At 39.6% G+C, this 18,243-nt stretch overlaps 2 protein-coding genes across 5 annotated transcripts; one reads left to right on the top strand and one right to left on the bottom strand.

Moving 5' to 3' along the window:
- Positions 1 to 4,518: 4,518 nt before the first annotated feature.
- Positions 4,519 to 12,294, bottom strand: smarcc1b (SWI/SNF related BAF chromatin remodeling complex subunit C1b). Its single transcript, XM_032581300.1, has 28 exons — positions 12,034 to 12,294; positions 11,583 to 11,702; positions 10,766 to 10,851; positions 10,590 to 10,671; positions 10,410 to 10,502; positions 10,214 to 10,283; positions 10,054 to 10,123; positions 9,828 to 9,903; positions 9,284 to 9,409; positions 8,954 to 9,033; positions 8,742 to 8,848; positions 8,579 to 8,638; positions 8,434 to 8,462; positions 8,182 to 8,297; positions 8,015 to 8,086; positions 7,817 to 7,930; positions 7,593 to 7,746; positions 7,399 to 7,509; positions 7,091 to 7,150; positions 6,656 to 6,914; positions 6,503 to 6,574; positions 6,380 to 6,420; positions 6,192 to 6,300; positions 5,971 to 6,101; positions 5,593 to 5,727; positions 5,161 to 5,293; positions 4,932 to 5,015; positions 4,519 to 4,829 (listed from the first exon to the last, which is right to left on the bottom strand). Exons 1-28 carry the CDS (start codon positions 12,187 to 12,189, stop codon positions 4,762 to 4,764), a joined length of 2,814 nt encoding a protein of 937 aa, XP_032437191.1. The 5' UTR covers positions 12,190 to 12,294; the 3' UTR covers positions 4,519 to 4,761.
- aste1b (asteroid homolog 1b) lies at positions 12,044 to 18,234 on the top strand. 4 transcript variants are annotated; one of them, XM_032581302.1, is made up of 7 exons: positions 12,044 to 12,171; positions 12,794 to 13,044; positions 13,750 to 14,016; positions 14,146 to 15,110; positions 15,844 to 16,075; positions 16,145 to 16,337; positions 16,431 to 18,234. In XM_032581302.1, exons 2-7 carry the CDS (start codon positions 12,807 to 12,809, stop codon positions 16,738 to 16,740), a joined length of 2,205 nt encoding a protein of 734 aa, XP_032437193.1. In that variant the 5' UTR covers positions 12,044 to 12,171; positions 12,794 to 12,806; the 3' UTR covers positions 16,741 to 18,234. The 4 variants fall into 4 exon arrangements, with proteins under 4 accessions (XP_032437193.1, XP_032437195.1, XP_032437192.1 ...); XM_032581304.1 differs by lacking the exon at positions 12,044 to 12,171 and adding an exon at positions 12,423 to 12,568 and having other exon boundaries at positions 12,929 to 13,044; XM_032581301.1 differs by lacking the exon at positions 12,044 to 12,171 and adding an exon at positions 12,437 to 12,568.
- The last annotated feature ends 9 nt before the right edge of the window (positions 18,235 to 18,243 follow it).

Raw genomic sequence — 18,243 nt, forward strand, 5'->3', positions numbered from 1 at the left:
CAAAACAAAAGATCTAACCCTTATCCTTTGAGGACCTTTTATCAGTGTGCTTTCAGGGTATTTGAATCATCAGACCTTGATGAAGCATCAGATACACTGCATTATATGGACATTTTAAATGTCATCTTACAGAATGCCAATTGAATCACAGCAAAACAATAAAAGGATCAACTTTACAACCATCTACATTACAATATAAAAGCATACCAAGAACAGGTTGCTTAAAAAAAAAACATTAGGGAGTTTGGGGGACATCCATTATTTTGACTAATAATTTAGTTAGATTTTTACTTTTATGATTTGGTTTTGCCATAAAATTCAAGTTTATTCAGTAACCACTTGAGGGACTTCAAGTAGGCATGTTACCAGCAGCAAGTATTTGTTTACATACAATTATTTTTGCATTGTAGGTGTAAATTTCCCTGGATGATGTCAGCCTGAAGTCAAGTAAAATGTATTTAAAAAAGATAAAAAGTTTCAAATGGATCTAAATTTAATTTTGCTCTCATATTATGGTTTATGGTCCATAGGAGTTTTAAAACATTAAGAGAACTTTTAACCTACACACTATGCTGGTGTTAGCAGGTCCCTCAGATAGTGATCTTTCCTCTGACATTCAACCACTGCAGACTTTGAAACAAGTAGAGTTTTCAAAGATTACTCTAGAAGTGGAACTCAGACAAATATTTTCCTTTCAGTGTTTGTCTTTCAACCTGGATCAATCTTTTTGTACAGTAAGAATAACCTCCAAACAATTTGATTATTCTATGTTGTACCTTACGCAGCTGCAACCATATACAGCGCCTGTTGGACAACCCGTCTTCTGCAGTGTGTTGATCACAGCCACTGAGTTTTCCCACAGTTTGGTAGGACTTTACCAACCTACCAAAATAGGTTGGTAAAGTCCAGCTGATTGGACACAGCTTGCAATTATAGGCACCTGAAGGGGAAGCTGATGAGCTCAAAGATGATAGGTAGAGAACAATGAAAAGAATAATAAAATATTAATACAATAAACTGGAGTACTATACTCTGTGAAAAAAGAGGATTGCATAGTTTTCATTGTTGTGATTTTGTTTCTATGTAGGCACCAAAGATTAATATAGAGACTTAAAAATATCAAGTCATTTAATGTTTGGTTATAATTTTAACAGTGAGGGAATGCAGTCATACCAAAGAAAGCCGAAACCTGATTTGATATTTAATGCTGTGCCATTTAAAGAAAAGTACAACTTGAGCTGCGTCTTTAGATTATATGGGATTACTTGGATTATTTAGTCATTTAGGCCATTTCAAATGACAAAAAAGGTGAAAAGTCATGAGGATTGTTCTAAGAATCAAAAGGAAGCTATCTTAAAGATAGTTATCTTGTTATTTGGTGGGACACTGAGTTAAATTTGAATACATTACACATTTTTACTGAAAATATTAGAATCCTTACTTTCCTGTTTGAATAATAGAATAAAAGTAAAAATGTTCTAGAGGTTTTGACACTTTTGCAAGATACTTCAGAGAGAAAACATGCTATGATTGCTATCCAAAAAGAAGCATCTTTTTTTAAATTAAGAAATTTTAAAAAAGCAAAAAATAAAATACAGAGGATTTCTGTTTCATGTTGAGAAGTGTGGAGAGAAATTACTGTGGCAGACGGTAGATCAGGTAATTTAGCTTTTTCTAAAGGATCAACTCGAAACAAAAACACAGCACATAGCAATAGTGCCCTTAAATGTCCCTTTATTTTATGTAGGAAGGGCAAGTCAGTCATTTTGATAAAAAAAAAAATATATATACATTTTGACAGATAAGTCATAAAATTTAAAGTTAGAAAATAATTACAAAAAAAAACTCAGGTTCAGTTACAGAACTTGCAATTATGCTGAAAAATAAAACCCTTTAATGAACATGTTAGAGATATTGGCATGCGTAAGTCTTCATCTTTGTCCTATTTCAAAGTACCACCAACGTTAAAAGTAAGCAACTTAATGTTTGGTGTGGTGTTTCACCTGTTTAACCTTAATCTATAACTGATAACAGTATTTTTAAAAAACAAAAGAGTTAGTCGTCACTCAAGTTCACCTTTATCACAGAAGAATAGCTCTCTGACATTGTAGCACTTATGGTTACGTCTTTGCTTTTATGAGTCAAGGAGGGGCCCTTGGCATTGCCTCTAATAAATGTTACGTCTGTTTTATTTGCCATTTCTTCATGGAGATTTACATTACATCCCTTGCAAACATCAAAAACTCCCACTGCGTATACATTTGCCTTAAAGTTCAGATCATAAGGAACCTTGAAAAACAAGGCCATTTGCTCAGTGATTTTTCCAGTGGAGCTGTTGAGAAGGTCATAGGTGATGACGCCAGAAAATCCAAATCGTGTCCGCGGCGTCTTGGCAAAAAACGCACCTCCACATCCAGATGGCAGAATTCTTGTTGGCAGAGGTTTAACACAAACTCCTCTGCAGAGGAACATCCTGGTCGACAAGAAAGCTGATCAGCTTATGCAGTGAGACAATGCCAGAAGTTGCAACAGAAAGCTCCTTACCCGGGATTCTTGAGAACGTAGCGGTCTGAGAAATTTGTGATCTCAATGTTGCATTCTCTGCTGGGCGCTGAATTAATTATAGCTTGAGCGACTGTGATGGAAGCCATCACAACATCAGCTGCAACGTTTATTACCTCCATAATCTCCATTTCACCTGTGAAACAGAAGAATTGTTTGTGCAGAAATACTGGGCTTTCATTGGCTCAGCATCAAAATACAAGCTACTTTACTGAAAAAAACAAACATCCAAGCCAATTAAGATATACTTAAACTAGAAGATATTGAATAAAAAGCATTTTCTATAGTACCTCTTGAAGTAGCAAACACAAAGCTTTGGGATTTATCCAATATTCACCTTGGGGGGAAAAAATCTTCCAACACTTAAACAGCTTTACAATCCCTCTTTACCCGAGTGACTTGCAGAAGCCGAGGGATTTTAGCAGATGCATTTATCTAAAACTATTCACAGAAAACAAAGAAAACCAAACATTTTACATTCTGAACAGAGTGAGACTTTGTAATACAGATAATCTAAGCAATTTGGATAATGTTAGATAAGAAAATGGAAAAACGGTTCAGTTAAAAGGTATTGTGTTAAACTTTGGAACCAGATTTGTTCATTCCTGTGAATGATGCCGACTGCTAAAGAGAAGCTGGTTCTAAACTGAACTCCCACCATTTTAAAATAACTCCAATTTCAAAAGGTTCAGTGCAGTATAAAACTATTTTGAATTTAAACCCACCTTCATAGTTTTTGACCAAGACCAGGAATGTGCTACTGATCTTCCATGTAAAAACACTTACTGAAGGTCAGATTATTTTAATCATATCTGACCAGAGTACCTGACAAAATATTAACTAGCTAAAAAAAAAAGCCAATTTTTACACTGCCATTGGAAGCACACCATATTAAAATAAATACTTATTACCTTAGTGGAACAGTGCTTCTTGCTGATGAATAATTATAAATCCTGTTAAAATTTGTAAGAAAACTAAATTTGTCGGAATTAGAGTTCAGTGTGGGATGTGGGTTTGGAAACCTCCCATGTCTTTTCTAGCAAGGCTAAGCTGAAGGAGCTCAAACATCTTTTTCAAATCAGAAAACTGAAAGATAGATCCTTGAGAACTTGCCTACATACTGAGGGTGTAATTAGGCTATTTGACTGAAGTGTGTTGAACCAGGAACCTTCCAGGCCCAGATCTGAGGAACCCAGCCTCAGACAGCTCTCTTCCAGCCAATGATGCCTCCAATTACCAGGGTCAGAGTGACGGTGAGCAGCTAATGATTGCGAACACCTGCGCAGGAACATGATTGTCTCACACATACAAGGACATCACGTCACTACTAACAATTATATGTAAGCCAAACAGTTTATTTTGGCCTCATCTGACCAGAACATGTTTGTCCACGTTGATTTTGTACCCTACAAACTGCAACCAGAAGTCTTCATGGTTTTCATCTGTCCATTCCTCCATAAAAAAATCTAGAGATATTCCTCCTGTCCACAGATCCCCCTCCACCCGAGCTGTGGGTCTGTGCAGAAACTTTCCTATATTTTAATGATGGGTTGCAGAGCCACGTGTCATAACCTAAGTTTCTGTAAGCACAATATTTTACAATTTCTGAAATAGTAACCTATTGAGTCATTCATTTTTTTACTTGTATTTTCTTTAACAGCAGTGAAACATTTCACCCTTTTATTTATTAAACATTTCTTAAGAATGAATATAAATTAAGTAGTCATCATGACAGGCTGGAGTGCTACTGACTGAAAACAAAAGCGAGCTCTTGTATGCTTTTCGAAACATTTTTAAATTAGCAACTGATGTTTCAAAAACAAGTACTAAAATTTGTAAAGAATTAATGGAGTAGCTAAAGTTTAGGCTGTCATTATGCAGAGTTAGAATGGATTTCTGAACTCTCCAAATTCAAGTGATTTTCTTGTGAACAACACAGAGATGCACACACAAAGATTCATTAAAAAAAAGCAACTTTAATGAGTCGAGTTTCTCAACTCTTGATGCCAGAGAAGAATTATTTCACAAATATAAGACAAACTCAACTGATGACCAAACACACATCAGCTGGATTTATGTGCTCACAAAGTTTTCAGTCTAGAAACAATGGACTACCAACAATTGACTTGAACACTTAATCTAGTCATCCTTCTTTATTAAAGCAGACTTCTTTCATGTGCGTCTTGTATGCTGGTCAGTTCAGCTGTGACTGGATGACGGAGGAGTGGGCTGAGCAGACGCTATCCCATCAGGCTGTGACGACGGGTCTGAGACAGATCAGACAGTTTCAGTAAGTACTCTAAGAGCTTTAAGTAAGTGAAAATAACAGCAGCACGTGAAACCCCGCGGCAACGTTGGAAAATACTCACACATCCCATTTGGAGCTCCGGGGAGACGAGGGGCCATCGTCTGACCGTTTCCTCCAGGTACCATCCTGTTGGCCACAGGCTGGCCTGAAGAATGTAAGACCAAAGTATCAATACTGAACACATAGGACCAAAAAGCAATGGCATAGTAAAGAGAAGTAGGGACATTAGCGTGAGGATAAGTGTAAAAAAGTGTCATCTTTCAATTGATAGTTGTGTATTTGGTTCAGACCTGAATGTTGCATTGTGTAACCCGGCTGGCCCTGCTGCTCCCTCTGCTGGCGAACCTTCATCTCTGCCTGTTGCAGCTGCTCAGTATGGAAAGTCTGCCTCTCTGTCAGCAGCTGTTGGCGCTGCTGCTCCAGCTGCACCACACACACACACACACACGCCGACATGTAAAAGTTTAATTACTGCGTGCTTCACTTGAATGAAAATTCCTCAAAGTTTGAGATTAATTTATGGCAGATATCTCCACAAACAGGTTGACAATATAGAATCCGGGAGACGTTATCAAGATATTAAAACACTTAGATCAAATTCAAGAGCCTTTTATACACTAAAAAAGTCACAGATGTAAACTTTATCTCACTTTACAGAAGTTAAATGTGCAAGAGGCTTATAGTTTCAAATTTGGGCAACAGTGAAGCATATATATACTCACAGCCTCCTTCTCTCTGTCCATGATGGTTTCCAGCTCTTCAAAATGTCTCAGTTTGATCTCCAGCTTCTTCATCTGCGTTTCCACCAGTAGAGCCACCAGAGACTTGATCTTCCTCTCTTCTACTGCTGCTAAGTGCTACAAGAAACAAAATCAAGAGGGAAAAACACAACCTTTAAGAGACAAACAACAATTTATAGTAGATGTCAACGAGAAGAACTCAATAAGTGGCTGAGGCAGATTTCAGTGTGTGGCTCCTCTATTATTTTTTTTAGATGCATACAAGGTGAGTGTATGCAGTCTCAATGATTGTAGTTCTAAGAGACTAGAACTACTGTTTCCTCCTTAAATATTCATGTGATTGGAGAGGGTGAGTTTCACCTTGGCCTTTGAGGCAGCAGATGACAGAGCTGCTGCTGCTGCCATGGGAACGCTTCCCTCCACCAGGTCCAGCTCCATCCCTCTCGTCCCATCGTCCCCTTCTCCCCTGTTCTCACCATCCTCCCCCCTGACTAGAACACAAATAAATTACACAGTTAATCTTACACAGATACTCAAGAGTATTTTTGAAAAGTTCTCATTATACACACACACAAACATACCATCACCCTCCTCCGTCAGAATACTTTCACTATGTTCTCCTTTAACTTGATCTCCGTCCACTTTTGGCACACCAGGCTCCATCTTGACTCCGTCTAGCCTCACAGGAACCTGCAACACGTGCAAATTGAAACAAGAAGAAACACCCGACATCATCGGTGAACGCTCTCAATAATTTTCCTCTTTCTACCTGATGGGAGCTGGAGTCAAGACTTTCCGCTTCCGTTGCATCTATTCGACAAAGAAAGTGATCAATAACACATGCAGGATTCAGCCAGACATTCTGGAGCAATTTATGTGTTTGTTGTTTTACCTGTTTGTTCTGGATGGTTGGATGGATCAGAGGTTTTATACAGCGAGTCTTCCTGTGCTCTGGAGAACTCCTCTGAAAAAAGAAAAAAAAAAAAACAAGTCAAAACACCTTATCCGAAGATTAACACCTCACATCGACTCAATCGATTCTCACCCAGCGCTGCCTTCGCTGCGGCTGACGCCACACGCGGATCTACCACAGACGCCAGGAAGGCCACGGTGCTCATGACGGGGTTTTCCGATTGGCTAAAAGGCACAGGCTGATACGCCAGCGGCCCCAGAGAGGCCGACGAGTCCTCCAGGTAAGGGTCCTCGATGGGCAAACGTAGAAAGTGTAGGATGCATTCATCCTGCGTTCTGGAACCCACGTGCTCTGATACTTTGTTCCAGTCGTCCCTGTACACTTCTAAGGCCTGACAGGTGGCATGGTTGAAAGACAAGACATATTTCTGTGTCAGATGACATGTACTGAACGGGGAAATAAAATTGAAAAAGCAGTAAAAGATAAACATTTAAAATGTAGATTTAAACCATTCATAAAGTCTGGCTCCACAATGGAGTATAAAGAAATACAACTTTTCAGTCTCACCTCCAACAGTAACAATGTCTCCTGCTCTGTCCATTCTCGTCCTGCATTTGCTCCTTTAGTCTATAAAAAAGACATAGCAAAAAGTTTCAGACTTAAATTTATAGCGTTTGATAATATAATAGTTGGCTATTTTTCTACCGAGTATTGACTGAAGAGACTAATAGAAAAACACACATTTCAGATTTCATTTCTAAAAAAAGAATGTCAAAATAGGTTTTTTATTATTCTTGTATTTCACAATTAAGCACCAACTTCTGTTGGTCTGCATTATAAGTTCTTTTTTATACAATTTGTGTCCTGATGTGGACCTTTGGGTGTTTCCTGGCATAGATGTCGGTGCGCAGACCAAAGTTCTGGTAGTCCAAAGGTTTCTCTCTGCTCTTCTCTGGGAAATTCAACATGTGCTGTGAAGCGGACACCTGCAAGAACAACATTCATTACAATGAAATCTCCAAAAGAAAATCTGGAGATGCGAGTCCTACGTAAGAGCAACAGAGCTGACCTGAAGGGGTTTGTGCTGCAGGGGTGCCAGCCCGGATGGCGTGTCGGCCAGGACGTTGAAATGAGGGGTTGGAGGAGGTCCCATAGGGAGGGGTCGGCTCTCTGCATCCACTTGGTAGTTGATCAAACCCCACTGTTCTAAAAAGGCATGAACCCTGGACACAAATAACATCTTATTGAAGCACAGACGCCACCGCAGGACTTCACACTCGTACAAAACCCTACCTTATAAGGGCACAGACGTCTCCAGTGAGGTTGCGCCTGCAGGACGTTGAGCTGAGGTAGTCCTGGGGGTTGAGTCGGTACGTGTCGATCATGAAGTTACGATACGCCAGGAAGCTAAAATGCACAAGGGACAATCAAACCTAATATAAACTTCGCCATCATTGTAGCATCGCACGAAGATGGGTGAGAGGCACTCACATTTCAGGAGTTTTCGATTTGTTCTTTCCGTTGAAGAATTCAGGAAGAGCACGTTTCTCTATCGAGTGAATGCTGGAGAACATTTACATGGATAGTTTTAGAAACCATGAATTTATGATGATGACGTAATTAAAAGCTAAACAGTTAAAAGTCGGTGTATTGTTTACCTGTTATAATTGAACCATGATGTGTAGCTTGGGATTATGATATGATGAGTTTGTTCAGTGATATTGTCCTCTCCCTCTGATAAGCGAGGGATCTCACTTCTTCCCTCATCTTCTTCCTAGACACATTATTTCACATAAATATATTAGCTTTATTTTTCAAGAATATTCCATCCTCTTCTCTGTTATAAAAGTTTTGTATCACACACACAAGATACTATTAACACTGTAAAAGAGAAACAAAATAATATTTACCCTTCCGGGAAAGTCATCTTCCTGATCATCTGAAATAAAATCAAGAATGAACAATAAATGTGTGCACATAATAGTACGTCAATGTTTCAATTTTTTGTGTTTAAAGTTTTTTCAGGAACATTTACTGTAGCACGTGCAACCTTACCAAGGTCAGCCATGATGCCTCCCTTCACTGGCGTATTCTCACTATCTTTCTTTAGGTTCACTACACAAGTTGAGAATAAATTGAAAACAAAATTAGATTAAATATCTAAAATCACAATTTTAGATATTTTTACTAGATATGGATGCTGTTTTAGGAGTTTTACCATTCTTGGGTAGAGTGACTACTTCCATATTTGGCACAGGCGTTGGGTCCTCCATGTCTTTGGTCAGGTCTTCTTCTGGCTCCTCTTCCTGTTGGCCACGCCTTCTCCTGTGTCAGCACACACACGCACATACACATATTAAATCTGACAACTTAGTTTGTGGTTGCCAACCAAAAACACATGCGTGTTTGAAAGATACAGTTAACAATTACCCTTTCTTTCCTTTTTTTCTGCCATCAGTGGAAGGGGAGGGTGAGCGTCTTCTCTTTTTGAATGGAGTGGACTTGGAGTCCTGTGAGAAAACAATAAGGTAGACGCAGAAAACTTAAATCAGGAGTGCAGCCTAATTTGACAAAAGCATTAACAATTTCATAGGATGAAAAGAATTGGATTCAAAATAAAACACTGAGAACATAAAAAATATATATTTTTTAATTGCCATAATTGATTTATAACACTCATAATTGTGTTTGTCATGTTGTTTTCACAATGTTTTGGATCCAACTAAACACAACATTAAACGCGAACAAATTCAGACAAACCTGATCTTCTTGTAGGTGGATTCGCTGTCGAAGGATGAACGGCAGATTCCTCTCATTTACACAATAGTCCTCCTCATTCATCCACTCATTAAACACGTCTGTGTCCAGAACCCAACCAGCATGAACCTAGAGCACACAGACACACACAAATCTTCTTTTAAATTCTCATGAACAGAGGAATGCATAAAATAAAGGGTAGATCACAAGTTATTAGCTCATTATTTAGGATAAATCCTATTTTCCAATGTCATCTCTGGCCCCATCTAGAACATGTTACTATTAAATATCCTCTCTACTGCCTAGAATTTGAGCTGTTAGCATGTTAGCAGCTACAGATCTCAGGTAGAGATTTCTATAGATTTGTTTCGCGATTGCCTGCTACACCCTTAGCTTCTTCAGTTATTCTGTTAATATTTCACTTTTTCCACTTAAACGTTTTAATGTGAAGGTTAACATTCTGCAGAGCTCAAAACTAGTCTTTAAACACACATAGTGACAAAGCTTTGTCAACATTTTTCATTTCTGTGTATAGTGTCCAACTAACCCTCCATGGCCTCTCGACGTGCGGCACGTCTTCGACGTCTCCTTCCACATCACTTGAGGACAGCCAGCTGTCATAACTGTTAAATAGAGTTACATTCTTTAAGAGTCAAGTGAACATGGCAGTGGGTCCACAAAACCTGCTGTGTGCAACCTTTTTGTTTGAGCACATTTTACAAATAATGCCCCATGAAGTCATTTATGCTTAGAAATGTATTCTCCTCCATTACCTGTCAGGGTGCATGCCCCAGTGGACCAAAACGTGTTTATCCTTTCGCATAACAGGACGCATCCACTCATCTGAGAATAAATGTGAGCGGAAAATTGAGTAAAAAAAGTTTAGAAAATGGTCATATGTTACAAAGCACAGACCTATGAAGATTTACTGACCCTCCTCTGTAGAAGCAAGTGAGCCGTATATGTGATGAGTGGCCATTATACTGTCCTCAGTAATTGCACCCTATGGAGAGCAAAGTCACTCATATCAGACCTAAACAGTGCTGATATATCCTCACAAGGAATATAATCTCTTTTCAACATGTAAGGAAATATTTTCTCCTTTACTTTACAATTTGGACCGCTTTACCTTGTGTTTGATGATGATGCCAGTGAGTCTGCTGGACAGCTCCAGGTCAACAGTAGGGTCAATAAATACCACAGGGATGGAGACACAGTTGTTCTGATGACACAAAAGGTTCACAATCGTTTAATATAAAATCATTTGTATAAATGTCTGTGTTTTCTTACACATCTGCAGATTTGATACCTGGATTAAAGCTTTTTCAATCACGCCAAACATCTCGACATTTCTCTCAGTTCTTGATGGATTCTGCAGGTCAAACCTTCTCCTATGTAAAGATAAGCAAGGAATAACATCAAACATCTCTGTCTGGCAAAGAGATGGATATGAAGGAGCAAAAGTGCAGGATGCGTGTTACCCACCAGCCCTGTTCAACCTTGAATTTGTAAGCAGTGCCGAGGATGTGGCAGAGTCCACCGCCTGGTTGCAAGTCCAGGAAGCAATGTGCCTGAAGAAAGGATCAAATTAGCTACCCAGTTTCAGAAAATGCTCATCATTTACTCTGATGATGAAGTCTTTAAGTTTTATGTTGAAAATTTTAAAAGAAGTTAACAGAAGTTTCCATTAGAAATGAACATTTCTAATGGGAACGGCAAAGATTTTGTTCTAACCATCGAGGAAACAAGCGCTGATTAGTTTGTCATTCTGTACCCGATGAAACTTTGGATACAAATTGGAGCTGTCTGCAACATGAACATTTAGTACTGACTGTGTGCCAATTAGTACCAGCTTTGACAACCAACAATTTGAAGAAATTTCCCATATTCTGTTACCAGACTAATGCAGTGAATTGTAGCAAGGTGGCTCTAATATAGAACATCTAATAACAGGGGGACACTTAGTTATTTTAGTTTGATCAGGCTGCACATTATTCCTGTTTTATAACAGTTGTCTTATTTTGGTTGAACCAGAACCTAAATAAATGAAAATAGGAATTTTAAAAAAAGACATCAGAAAATAATATAAACAATGTACAAAGGATAAATCAGCATGCTTGAACATCTCATCTTTTAGCCTGTAGGTGCTTATTACTTCTACATCACCGTTAATTTGTTGATATTTACATAGCAACTAGCAATACCAGCATACATTTTAGGTAGCAAGACAGGCAGCAAAGGTACCACTGGTGTGGGAGGTTTGTTAGACAACAGTCAGAAGAAACAGTACTGGGATACTCACTGGAAGCTTTGTAAGAGCAGGGTTGGGAGCTTGTCTGCCAAAGGCATCCTCCTGGAACTGGAGAAGCTGCAAGGTGACTGCAGCCAGGACCTGACAAGATGGAGCATCCACCAGCACATACTAACACACAAAAACAGATTTTGAGAGAAGAAGGCATCGTTCCATTAATGGTTTTGGCAAATAGAACAAAAAAGTTAATTTCTTACACTTTACAAGCAATATTCCCAATTTGTCGGAAGAAATTAAACAATGAACATAATCCTACACTTAGTTGCACAGCTGGTCGCTATTTTTTCTATTTTTTGCTAAACGTTAAAGCGGTGCAGCTCTGTAATCTTTAAAAGAAAAACTGAGCATCCCCATGTGAAGCTATTTAGCAGAAAAGATTTGTTTACAGTGTGTCTACAGGGTTACTACTAGCAGGGGGCGGCTAGCGGTTCCACCTAGCTACCTTTTTGTAGTGCTTCCCGATCCACTGTCGCACCACCTCCAGCTGGGTTAAAGTGTCCGGACTCTCCCAGAACCGAGCAGAGGGACTACTGTCTTTTTTGCGATGTGCCAACGCTTGGTTTATCCCCGGAAAGCCGAGGTTTGTTCCTCCGGACATTGTAGCCACTGCAGTACGGTATAAATTTTCAAACACGAAAAAACGAAATTGGCTAGCGCGGTTGCTAGCGGTTTGCGTTCTCGTGTTCTCTCGCGAGATTGCAGCTCTACCGTAGTGAAATAACTGGTACGTTTTTGTAAAGAATTAGCCTTCCATAGACGATCTGTTTTTCAAGTTTGTTTGTTTTTTTTCATATTAGTGTGTTATTTTTCTTTCAAAATTTGTTTGGAGAATGAAGAATGAAAATCTCAACAGATTTATAACAGACTACACCTTTATTTTGAAATGTAACCAACAAGGAAGTAAGTTCGCATTTCAAGAAAACAAGTGAAGCGACACATGCTCCTAACTTCCTACTTGCAGTGTGTATGACAACTTAGTAAGTATAAATTACTTGCTTAGTGTATGTGCATTATATCGCTGTAGTTAATATTATTGTGTCATAATTCGCGAAAACAACCGGAAAGGTAACAAGAGAAAACAAAATCTTAGCATATTCTGCCATGCTTTTTAGACTAGTTGTTATTGTCCTGCATTGATCTTTGCCCATGCAACATTGTTCCCACTGTCGTCTACATGTTTTGCTTTAATCTTCATCTTGCAGGCACTGGGATGTCATGGGTGTTCAGGGGTTGACTACATATGTGGAGTCCAACAGAAACTTCCTTCAGGATGTGAAGTTCAGGGATAGTCGTCTGGTTATTGACGGCTGCAGTCTATATTTCCGCCTGTATTTCAGCTACGGATTTGATCAGCAGCATGGGGGGGACTACGATGCGTTCGCCTGCTTTCTCAACAAATTCCTATCTGCTTTGGAAACTTGTAACATCGAGCCCTATGTGTTGCTGGATGGGGGTAAGGATACAGTTGCGGTCAGTTCTTCCAGCTCAATTGACGTGATACTGTCGAACGCTCCAAAACGCAGCTTATTTGATCGCCCTTTCAATGTAATGTAGTGGAATATGCCTACAAATTACCTGTCTCTTTTTCTGGTAGCTGGTGAAAAATATTTTGAATCACTGGAATAATCATCCCTCCATGATAAATAATAGGTGACTTACTATGTTTGCACGGATGTGATGCGTTTGGTTTTCTGTAATTCAAAATTTTTCCTCTTAGAGGGAAAGTCCTGTCTTCTGGTAACATTTGTAATAAGTTATGTTTGTTCAGTCATATTCTAATTATCTAATTATCTGAACTTTATTTGATGGTCTTGTAATGAATGCTCTTTGTCAGAGCATTACACTGTCTGATATTAGGGTGAATTTACCAATCGGTGAGACTTTTGTCTCTCCCAAATGTTTCTTCATGTACAATCTTGTCTTAGAACACTGTACTTCAAATTGCACCGCCTTATAATGCTTCAAATTGGTAGGAGACAACAATTGCTTCTTGAAGGACACTACTAAAATTATTTCTGCTTGGGATTGTGTGAAAACACACACTGCACCTGGCAACTACTGTCTCTCCTAACCCTAGACTCGATAGGTATGACTGAATGATAAAAAGGACTTTGCGCCAACAGACTTTATTAAGGCAATTTTTTTTTATCATATTAAGGGGTGGACCCAAGTGACAAGAAGTTTGCTACTCTGCGTCAGCGTCTGCAGTCCAAGATAAAGGAGGCAGACAGCATCTGTCATGGTCGCAATGGCTCTGTTCTCCCAATCCTCGTAAGGAAAGTCTTCATTCAGGTCCTAAATCAAAGAGGAATCCCGCTGGTACAGTGTCCAGCAGAGGCAGACTGGGAGATTGCCTGCTTGGCGCAGCAGTGGAACTGTCCAGTGCTGACAAATGACAGCGACTTTTACATATTTGACCTTCCAGGTGTGTGACAGAAGAGAAAGTGTTCCTACATTGTTGATGATTCAAATAACCCTTTCTAGTAACTTGCACTTTGTTGTTTTCCCTGCAATTTATGTCCCCTTGTTTTCTCTTTTTGTTTATTTATGTCAGCTGGTTATCTGCCACTTCATTTTTTCCAGTGGACCAATCTTAACGGAAAAGCTTCTCAGCGCTACATCCCATCCCGATGTTACACCACTAACAATCTGTGCCGCTGGTTTGGGGGCATGAATCGCGAGTTGCTGCCTTTATGTGCAGTCCTAACTGGTAATGACTACGGTGCTCCAAAAGAGACTGAGACCCTCCTTGCTCTCATAGACGTGAGTGCATTAGGAAGAGGCGGTGGCCGAGGCAGGGGGAAGGCACCTGCTTCTCGTGTTGAGGGCATCCTTATCTGGCTGTCATCGTTTCCAAATGTGACGGAGGCACTGAAGGAGGTTAGCAGGTTAATGGATGGAGCGGCTGGGGCAGGCAGGAGAGGACAGGGAGGTGGGCTCAGCTCCCAGCTGTTGGCTGCTATGCAAGAGTACAACATCAAGACTCAAAGCTCTCTTGCTCCATGGTTCTCTGAAGGTACATTAGCTCAGAGGGGGAAGACATCTGGTCTGGCACAGCTGCCAGAGTGCTTGTCTCTGGCTGCAGCACGGGGACAGCTGTCTCCTATGGTGCTTGATGCTTTTGTCATGCAGAGGGTCCTTCTCGTCCCGCAGGTGGAGAATAACAGACTAGCCAGCAGCCACTGTAGTTCTAGACCAATACGTCAGGCTGTGTATGGGATTTTACTGCAAAAAGCTGAAAACCCTGCAAACCCAGTTAGTGGCGCAAAACTGGCAAAGGCAGGACAAGTCCAAATGCAGGGAACAAGAAGTGACAGAGGAAGAGGAAGAGGTGGTGGAGGCAGGGGCCAGCAGGGGTCAGAACACCTGTTCAATGCCGCTCCAGTACAAACACAATCACATGGCTCTGGTTCTCCAATTTTCGTGGAAGAGTACGACCGTTTGGACCTAAACCTAAGCAAAAAGCAAGTGGAACCAGTCATCCTTTGGAACCATATACATCTGGATGGGCTCAGTCAGGTAAACACATTTTGTGTTAACTGTATTGCAGGACATTCATTAACTAGTTGGTGCAAACTGTCAAAGTGGAAGGAAATCATACAAGATGTCTTAATATTTTTACAAAATTGCACATTGCTTGCATAAAAAGGCAAACTGTTCCATGTTTCTGCTAATGCAAAAACTCGGTCATCTTTATATTCCCATTTGGAACTTGGAACATCTTAGACAAAATAGCTGGTTGACTTCAGTCCCTTTAGTAGGAAGGTTGAAGAGAACCATTAAATAAGGCAGGGCAAGACTATTAAAAAAGTTAATAACTAACATTTTAAGGTCAATCCATTGTTGATGGCATCACAAGTCCAAATGCAGGGAACCAAACTGAATAGAATTGTGTGATTGTATTGTGAAAAGGTTTGAGGGTGCTTTTGCAAATCTTTTGGATTTTGAAGAGTTTAAACTCTTTAAAATATTGATTTCAATTGTAAAATAATTAATTATACAGTAAATAAAATAAAAAAAACATGCATTATTTTAATCCTCTACGCATACAGATTTGAGTACAGGTCTGTTCCAGTTTGAATGATTTGACTTTGTTGAAAATGTTTGCTCTGCTTGACTCAGTAGCAGCCTAAAAAATCTTAACTTTTGATTGATGAAATAAGAAAAATCCCCATTGATATGACCTTGGGTTCGTTTGTTGAACTGGTTCTTGTTTGACTATGGTTGGTTTTTCAATACATGTCATATCCAGGCTCCTGCTGCACTGCGCCTTGGTGTCCTGTTTGAAGTCTTAGGTGTGACGCAGTCGGCCCTGGCTCCAGTTCCTCTCCATCTGCAGCTTGCTGTTGCAGTGACTGGATTCTGGTTGCGTGAGGCCACACCAGCACCTTCACAGCCCCTGCTGTGGGCTTTAGTGATAGGCATGATTTACGGAGAGTTGACATTGAACAATCAGCCTGGAGCTCCCCGCAAGATACCCGTTGGTTAGTTGATTTGAAAATATGCAGTTCGTCAAGTCAGAGATCCGCCTCTTAACGGGTGAAACGTTCTAGCCCCACAGCTAAACTGGGCCGCCGAGCGAGGTTTTCTGTCAGCACTAGATCGTCAGCGGGTGAGACCTGGTGAAAGACGAGGAGTGGACGTCGGGGCGGCCCACTGCCTCAGCCAATGGCAGTCCTGCCTCTGGAGTGCCCTGTGCCTGAATCAGCTGCTGCTGGTGCCGCTGCCCGAGCCCAACGTGACATTGTAAGAGGATTAAAACATTTTTTACATATTCAACCACCTGTTGAGGTATGAGCTAGATTTCCTGTAATTAAAAAGAAAACCTTTCTTGCTTAGGTTGTTCAGCGGTACCTTGGTACACGGCCTCTTCAGGTACCTGAAAGGAGGCTGGCCTGTGGAGTCGTTACTGCCTGGTGGATCTTTATCTGGACAGCTCTGTTTCTGCCTGCTGGATGCTGTGAAGCACTGCAGCCTCAAGGCAAACCCCTCCAGCTTCGGATCAGGCAAGAAGAAGAGAGGTAGAGGCAGAGGGAAGAGAGGGAGAGGCGGAAGAGGACAATCTCAGGGTAGAGGGAGGGTTTCAGAGGAGATAAATAACAGGTTTGCTCTCCTTATGAGTGAGGAAGAAGAGGAGGAGGAGGATTGATAGAGAGGCAGTGAGAAATGCACAGATCTAGAACGCTATGATCCAAGGTTATTCTTTGGAGGAGAATAATATTTTTAATCTTTACTATCATGCTTTGCACTATTTTAACCTCTTCCAGTGATATGCAGGTGCTTGTAATTTAAGTTTGAAGCAGCCATCTAAAATGTGGTGTATAAACTTCTCTGATCAGCTGTTTCAAATCATATGCATCATTTTACAAGCATTTTTTAATAACTAGACTAATTATATTTACCCAGTCATGTTTACTTAAGGACTAAACACTGAATGTAAAAGAATAGTGTTTTTATTACAAAGGTAATAAAAGCGATGCCAATAGGTATGAACTAGAAATGGGCCAATCAGGCTTTGTCTGGCAGATGAGGATTTTGAGTTTTATTTGAGGACTAAGCTGCTGATTTGGGTTATTTATTCAAAGAACGCCTAAGAAGAGAAAAATGTGCTACATGTTCTTCAGCAGACACAGTTGTTCTGAATCCAAAAATAGAAAATACTAGCATTCAAGATTTTCTCCATTTTTGCGTCAAAACCACTGATTTTTACTCAACTAGATTGAAGCATGTACGAGGCATTTAGAAACAAAACATTTTGGAAGTTATGGGAATTGTCAAACAGAGCTGACGAGTGGATAACGAGGAAATTTTAATTGTGCATTTCTTGTATTGAAAAAAATATTCTACTGCTAAACAAAAAAAAAAATGTTCTTTTTCTACCGATTTATGAACTTTAATTTCTTTAGACCAAATGCAGTGCTGTAAAATGTGACAAACTACCAAACAGTTTTGGCAATGATGGGAGTCCTGAATTGTTTTTTTTACACGTTATTGGTCAAAATTTAGAAAAAAAAAAAAAAAACTTCCGTTAAAAAAAAAAGTTAATTTTTTGTGTTCTAACTCTTGAAAATATCAACAAGCAAGCAGTGTTAAGTGGCAGCTAAAGAGAACGACTCCTGATCAATTTTCCGTTTTAAACCCATTGACTTGTATAAAATGCTCAAATCTCAAACAGGATTTTACATTTTTCAGAAATTTTACAACATGGTCCTATTATGATTTTACTGTGTTTCTGGTGCTCCTACTTTGGGAGTCATTTATTATGAAATATGGCAAATAAAAATAAGTATTACTGACCTGCTGTAGGCAGAGCAGATTATAGTGAATTACTTTAAAATCATCAGTGGTCACAGTGGGTATGATTTGACGCACAACTGGTATGAAAGCTGCAAAAGTTAAAAAAAAATGGCAAGGGGGCAAGATGACCACCACTATTATGACTGCTACGATTTATGAATACACAATAATTTTTTACATATTTTTTATGACATTATTTCTTCAACATCAATTTATGTGGTCCTGTCTACAATTATGTATTAAAAATGTATATGAGAGCAGTACAGAATTTACATTCCTATTTTTATTCCCACTGTTTTACTTGTAACTACAGCTGAAAATAAAATGTTTACACATTTTCTTCAAAGGCCTGTAT

Source organism: Xiphophorus hellerii, chromosome 13, assembly GCF_003331165.1.
Source record: "Xiphophorus hellerii strain 12219 chromosome 13, Xiphophorus_hellerii-4.1, whole genome shotgun sequence".
NCBI classification, from domain to species: domain Eukaryota; kingdom Metazoa; phylum Chordata; class Actinopteri; order Cyprinodontiformes; family Poeciliidae; genus Xiphophorus; species Xiphophorus hellerii.